This window comes from Saccostrea cucullata, unplaced genomic scaffold (genome assembly GCF_032062105.1).
Source record: "Saccostrea cucullata isolate Sc308-1 unplaced genomic scaffold, CSIRO_AGI_Scuc_v1 ctg6770, whole genome shotgun sequence".
NCBI classification, from domain to species: domain Eukaryota; kingdom Metazoa; phylum Mollusca; class Bivalvia; order Ostreida; family Ostreidae; genus Saccostrea; species Saccostrea cuccullata.
In genome coordinates this window covers 1-7,242 of record NW_026928249.1, presented here as the reverse complement: position 1 = coordinate 7,242, position 7,242 = coordinate 1, and the positions used below count along the sequence as shown (strand labels likewise).

The 7,242-nt window shown below is 37.1% G+C and overlaps 1 protein-coding gene across 1 annotated transcript; it reads left to right on the top strand.

Annotated features, from left to right (window-relative positions):
• The first annotated feature begins 4,366 nt into the window (after positions 1-4,366).
• On the top strand, positions 4,367-5,977 carry LOC134276902 (probable replication factor C subunit 1). The gene has a single exon (XM_062759180.1). It carries the CDS (start codon positions 4,367-4,369, stop codon positions 5,975-5,977), a length of 1,611 nt encoding a protein of 536 aa, XP_062615164.1.
• Positions 5,978-7,242: the final 1,265 nt, after the last annotated feature.

Below are 7,242 nucleotides of genomic sequence, written 5' to 3'. Positions count from 1 at the left end.
GAACCACTGGGCCAATTTCAACCAAACTTGGCACAAAGCATCCTTGGGTGAAGGGGATTCAAGTTTGTTCAAATGAAGGGCCACGCCCTTTTCCAAGGGGAGATAATCATGAATTTGTTAAAAATTAATGGCATTTTTAAAAAATCTTCTTCTCCAGAACCGCTGGACCAGGAAAAATGAAACTCATGTGGAAGCATCCTCAGGTAGTGTAGATTCAAATTTGTTCAAATCATGACCCGCAGGGCAAGGGTGGGGCAAAAACGGCCGACCAAATTTTTACATAGGAATATAAAGGAAAAATCTTTAAAAATCTTCTTCTTCAGAACCACTGGGCCAGGAAAGACGAAACTCATGTGGAATCATCCTCAGGTAGAGTAGATTCAAGTTTGTTCAAATCATGACCCCCGGGGCAAGGGTGGGGCCAAAATGGCCGACCCAAGTTTTACATAGGAATATATAGGAAAAATCTTTAAAAATCTTCTTCTCCAGAACCCCTAGGCCAGGAGAGATGAAACTCATGTGGAATCATCCTCAGGTAGTGCAGATTCAAGTTTGTTCAAATCATGACCCCCGGGGCAAGGGTGGGGCCAAAATGGCCAACCCAAGTTTTAAATAGGAATATATAGGGAAAATCTTTAAAAATCTTCTTCTCCAGAACCACTGGGCCAGGAGAGATGAAACTCATGTGGAATCATCTTCAGGTAGTGTAGATTCAAGTTTGTTCAAATCATGACTCCCGGGGGTAGGGTGGGGCCAAAATGGCCGACCCAAGTTTTACATAAGAATATATAGGAAATTTTTTTTATTAAATCTTCTTCTCCAGAACCTCTGGGCCAGGAAAGATGAAACTCATGTGGTAACATCCTCAGGTAGTGTAGATTTATGTTTGTTCAAATCATGACCCCGGGGGCAAGGGTGGGGCCAAAATGGCCGACCAAAGTTTTACATAGGAATACATAGGAAAAATCTTTAAAAATCTTCTTCTCAAGAACCATTGAGCCAGGAAAGATGAAACTCATGTGGAATCATCCTCAAGTAGTGCAGATTCAAGTTTGTTCAAATCATGACCCCCGGGGCTAGGGTGGGGCCAAAACCGACGAACCAAGTTTAACATAAGGAAATATAGGGAAACCTTTTAAAATCTTCTTTTCAAGTACTTCAAAGCTTAATATGATTAGTGATATTTATATGGAATCATCCTCAGGTAGTGTACATTCTAGTTTGTTCAAATGATGATCGCCTGGAGGGGGGAGGGGAGTAAATTCAAGCCTGATGTGCTCAGGTGAGCGCTGTGGCCCCTGGGCCTCTTGTTTATGGCCTTACAGATTGTTCTTTATTTAGGTTACTTGTCGAGCTATTGGTATAGGTGCCTATCTGTAGCCCTTTTCACAAAAAATCGTAAGTTTTGTCCTAAATTTTTGACCTACGAATATCGTAAGTCATTTCCTAAGTCGTTTTCACAAAACCACTCGTAAGTGAAAAAATTATTCTTAAGTTATTTTATAAGATTTCGATCTGCGAACACACTTACGATAACACTTACGACAAAAGCTGTCTTAGCAACACACTTTCGTTTTTAACGCGGCTGCGCATTTAGAGGTTCCGGTGTCATATTCGTCTGCTAACAATAGAAAATGGAAAACACCGAAACGAAGTTTCGACGCAAGCCTAATTGGATTTCCGAAGAACTCGAGGCCTTGGCCCAGGCGGTGTCGGACAACATAGCAACCATAAGAGGAAAATTCACCCCTGGGCTCACAAATAGCCATAAAAACCAATGCTGGTTAAAGATAGCTGAAAGGTGAGTTAGGGATTTGGCACGACGCAGCTGTAATTCGTTGACATACTTTGTTAACTTTCTTTTTTAGCCTTATTTAAGAGCTCTTTATTTAAAACAAAAGCAACAAACACTTCAAAGTTTTTAGTGAACAATTATGAATGCCTTAGGAAATATGACTATGAGACTATGGTAATGTAACAGGAAAGGAGAAAATGTATGGCTGGACCGGGAATCGAACCCGGGACCCCTGTATCACTAGTCAGGTGCTCTACCTACTGAGCTATCCAGGCCGATATCCACAGCCCTAACCATTACATTCCTCCCTCCTTAAAGGTCTTTGGCCCTCCAAAGACCCCAACCCAGGCTCATCCCTGGCAGGTCTTTCACCTGTCAATTCCAGGGCATGGCACGGCATCAAATCTGTAACAGGAAAGGAGAAAATGTATGGCTGGACCGGGAATCGAACCCAGGACCAGGCATGGGGTAATCGTAATCGAGTAATCGTAATCGATTGTAATGATTACTTTTTTTCAAGTAATCGACAGTAATCTGTAATCGAAGAGATTTTTGATTACTTGTAATCGTAATTTAATCGATTACAGCTAAATTTTCCAATGTAATTATAATTACTTTTTCGATTACTTTCAATTACTTTATACATATTTACACATCTACTTTATACATGAATGTTAATTTGTAGAATCATTTCCAGTCAGTCAAACATAAATATTATATACAAACCACTCAGTGATTTTGTTGATATCCTAACTTTTATGATCATAATTTGAATAATGTTCACAATAAATTTGCATTATTTACACACTATTATTTTCTTTTTCATATCTTAGATGCTGATAACTTTGTCTTCTGACAGAAAATAATATATCAAGAATACATTTGAGTGTTTTTATATGAAAACAAATTATCTTACATTTAACCTACAACCTACATTGTACTACATAATACCTTAAAGAAAAATAAGAGGAAAATACTTATATCTTTTGTGTTTTAAATTTGCAAAATCATTTCCATTTTTAAATTCAACATGAACTTGTTTTGTAAATGAGTGTTTGTATTTTAAATTAAAAAGAGAGGGGTGTTAACTGTCACTGTGTTTATCTTGGTTAATTGGCAGGGATATCCCTGACTGCAGATAATGAGGTGTGAACTGTGAACTTAGTATTTTATAATTAATAAAGCCTTAATATACAAACAATCTTATAGAACAATTGTTAGCTCTCAAAACAATCATTTCAGCACAAAAAATTGTGCTATTAGATATATACTTAAAGGTACATTGAGTTTACATGCTCATTTCTAAGAGCTCTAATTTATTTATTTTTCAAAATTATGAAAACACGGGTTGTGTAAATGCATACTACCACTTGCAGAATATTCAAATGCTTGTAAATCACTGTAAAATATTAAATAATTTCTGCAACAATCAAAAGATTTTAAATGTGGAGGTTCAAACACAAACTGTGTAAATACTTTCAAACTTCAGAGGATATAATTAACATAACTACATAATATTAAAATATTTTTTCTGCTTTGATATTTGAGAATGGAAGAAAATTGAAAGTAATCGATTATTAATTGATTACATTGTCTTAAGTAATCGATTACAATCGATTACAGGACAAAACTGGCTGTAATCAATTATTAATCGATTACACAAAATTCCTCAAAGTAATCGATTATTAATCGATTACATTTTTCAGTAATCGTGCCCATGCCTGCCCAGGACCCCTGTATCACTAGTCAGGTGCTCTACCTACTGAGCTATCCAGGCCGATATCCACAGCCCTAACCATTACAGTAAACATGCATTAATATATGTATGAAACATTTTATCAATAAACTACATAACACTATATAGATTAAAAAAAAAAAAAAGCAAACTGCGGCATGCTTCTACTGCAATGGATATTTTTCCAGCTGATTGAAAAACATGGGGTACAGATAAGATAAGATATTTTTTATTACTAATTCAGTGCCCAAATGAGCATAAAGAGTACAAACCAACAAGAGAAAGGCCTAATATAGGCCCTATAGTTGACAGAAAAAGGAAAAAACAAAACAAAACATTTAGGACATACATGGTTAACCTATACAAACATGTACATAAAATAGACATATAACTCTTATCAATAACGCTATGTAGTATAAATACTCTTTATTACATCGGGTTCGGGGTTGGATTACGTAATTACAGGTCTCCTATTTTTAGCGCCTTTCTTCTACCCGACACTGACGAGCATAGACGTACATCCGTCCCTCTCTGGTGTCTTCGGGGTTTGAGGCCATTCTTACCCTTGGTAAGCCTGATTATATTTAGTATATTGAGATATACAACATTGGCGACGAGGATAATTCGGTTATATTTTTTTTTTTCTGATCAGGTGAAATTTACAGTTTACCGTAGTCACTCAGCCATTGGCGCCAAATTCAAAACAAAACACAATTCGATTTTTTTTCGTTCTTTACTGATTCTTTTTGGTTTCACAATTTATTTCATTTTACAATCACTGGTTGTTTACACAACTAGTATTTTTTTTGTTTGCTTGGTATTTTTTTTTTCTCACAATGGGTTCAATCAATTTGCAAACAGCTTCAGAATTTGAAATGTCAAAGATCTTAGATGAACGTACTATAACTGATGTTATAGGAATAAGAAAACGATATGAGTTAAATGCAAATATACTGGGTAAATGTACAGATGTATCAGAGAAACAATGGAAAAAATGGGAAGACAATGGAGTAGTGTCTTTTGGGGGTGCTACTAGTTTAGATTCCGATGTGTTCTATGGCATGAGAGATCAAGATACTAGCATGAGAGAGATGAGTGTTAAGTTAGAGAAACAGGAAGAGCAGTTGCAGTTAGAGAGAGAGAAAAGAAAGAAAGCAGAGTTTGCTTTAGAACAAGAAACACAGCAGAAAAAATGGTTAAGTGCTATGCCACCAGATAGCATTTACACAAGAAAACACTCTGACAATAAACAATCAGACACAAAACAAAACAGAAAAAGCAAAAATCAAGATAGCAAAGACAAACATATTCATTCAAGATCAAGCATGTTTGACAGCACACATGATGACAACACAAGAGGTAGAAAGCATCACAGAAAACCAAGATATCAGTCTTCTTCTTCCTCCTCATCTTCACGATCCTCCTCTTCTTCTTCCTCTAGTAGTGACTCTGACTATGACAGACGCCATCACAGACGCAGACACAGACAAAAAAGTCGCAGTCCAACATCAAAATTACACACATTTAGTGGTGACGGAAAGATCAGCTGGGACACATTCATCACACAATTTGAAAAGGTAGCTGACAGACATGATTGGGGAAAAAAGAAACGTACTGACAAATTGTTCACTAGTTTAGAGGGGGAAGCCTTAGAATATGTCTGTAAACTTGATCTAGACAGCTATAGAAAGATTAAAAAGGAAATGAGTAGGAGGTTCAATACTAAAGAAAACCCAATCTCAGCTAGACGCAAGCTGCAGTACATGAGACAACATGAGGAGGAATCACTTCAACAATTTGCACAAAGAGTTCACTTCATCACCATCGATGGCTACAAAGAATCGGGAAAAAGAGCAGTAAATCAAATCTCAACAGAAAACTTTCTTAGAGGATGCAGAGATAAAGAAGCTGCCAGGACTGTGATGGAAAAGAATCCAAAGGACATCCATGAAGCTCTAGATCTCATGAGAACATCTATCGCAAATCAACAAGCAGTTTATGGATCTAGTAAGCCCTATTATCACAGACAAGTCTCTTTTGAATCATCACCAGTACAACAAGCAAAAAAGTTGGAACAAATGGAAGACAAAATTTCAAAACTCACAGACATGGTCTTCAGCATTAAACAAACATTGGATGACAAATTATCAAATACTGGGGTTTCAAGAACTACACAAGGGTTCGAATCTAGGTCAAGGTCAAACAGTCCTATAAATTACGGTCGACCCTTCAGATCAAACAGTCCTATAAATTACAGTCAACCCTTCAGATCTAACAGTCCCTTCAAAAACACTCAGAATTCAACAATGCAAAACAAGTCATTTCAAACATCTAGATCTCCATCTCCATTCAAATACAGAACACCAAGTCCATACAGATCTACTCCAACAAAACCACATTCCTCTACCAACTCCCCAAACTCTTCAGAAAATTTAAACGCCAAGTAACCAGTCTAGCTGACCGTAGCCTGGTTAACGATGAAAAACAAGGTCAGGATCTTCAAATAAATGTTAATCAAAATTCAAAAGGTTTGACTCTGGAGATTCCTTTTGTTGTCCATGGCCATCAAACAACAGCAGTTGTTGACACAGCAGCTATGGTGACCTTGGTCAATAAGAGCATTTTCCCGGGTGAAAGCAATTCCATTCTAGCTTCACAAAGCATGACAATAAAAGGTTTAGGTGGAAACGAAGTAACGGGGCAACTGTACAAAAATGTTTTGTGTCAGATAGGGACTCAATCATATTCTATCGATATGTGTGCAGTTGACATGAAAGATACAGTAATTTTGGGCTTAGACTTTTTAGAGGCCAATCACTGTGTTATTGATCTTAGGAGAAACATCTTAGAAATTGGCAAACAAACAGTTACAGCAAATATAAAGAACATACAAGGTGAACAAATCAAAGTTGCAAGGGTAACTGTTCAAAGTAGATCTGTCATACCAGCAAATTCAGTGGGGTTTGTCAGTTGTGCTCTAAGTAGGCCCCTAGACTCCAATTTCATAGTAGAACCCTTTGATTCTTCAGAATTTCTGTGTTCTTCAGTTCTGGGTGAAGGTGAAACTCTGAAAGTGAAAGTTGTCAATGATTCAAACAAAACTGTGAAATTAAAAGTAGGTCAACACATTGCAAATGCAGAGCCAGTTGAAGTTGTGACAAACGAAACAGATCCCCAACTTGTCATTAACAGAACATCCCTTGATAATAACACACCCACAAATCTAGCACTACCTAGTCATGTTCAAGATCTTTTTGATAGGTCAAGTGTAGGATTAGATAATGAACAGGTCAAAATGTTAGGGTGTTTATTACAAGAATATTCAGACATATTTTCGCAGGGGGAGTTAGATCTAGGTTGTCTGAAAGGTGTAAAACACAGTATTGATACAGGAAATGCTCCTCCTGTAAAACAAAAATGTCCTGATAGAATAGTTTGTATTGTAGTCCCTACATCTTTGAGACAAAAAGTACTTTCCCTGTCACATGATACAAAATCTTCAGGTCATTTAGGAATAGAAAAAACTCTGGCAACATTAAAATCATCTGCGTTCTGGCCCAATATGACTACTGACTGTCACGATTATGTTAAGTCCTGCTCTGCCTGCAATACTAACAAGAAACCTACTAAGACTGCTAGGGCTTCTTTAAAAACATTCCATGCGGGTTATCCCATGGAGAGGGTTCATCTCGACATTCTGGGTCCCTTTCCC

Excerpts from the sequence above, each read along its gene's own strand:
- LOC134276902 (XM_062759180.1), top strand. The coding sequence starts at position 4,367 with ATGGGTTCAATCAATTTGCAAACAGCTTCAGAATTTGAAATGTCAAAG.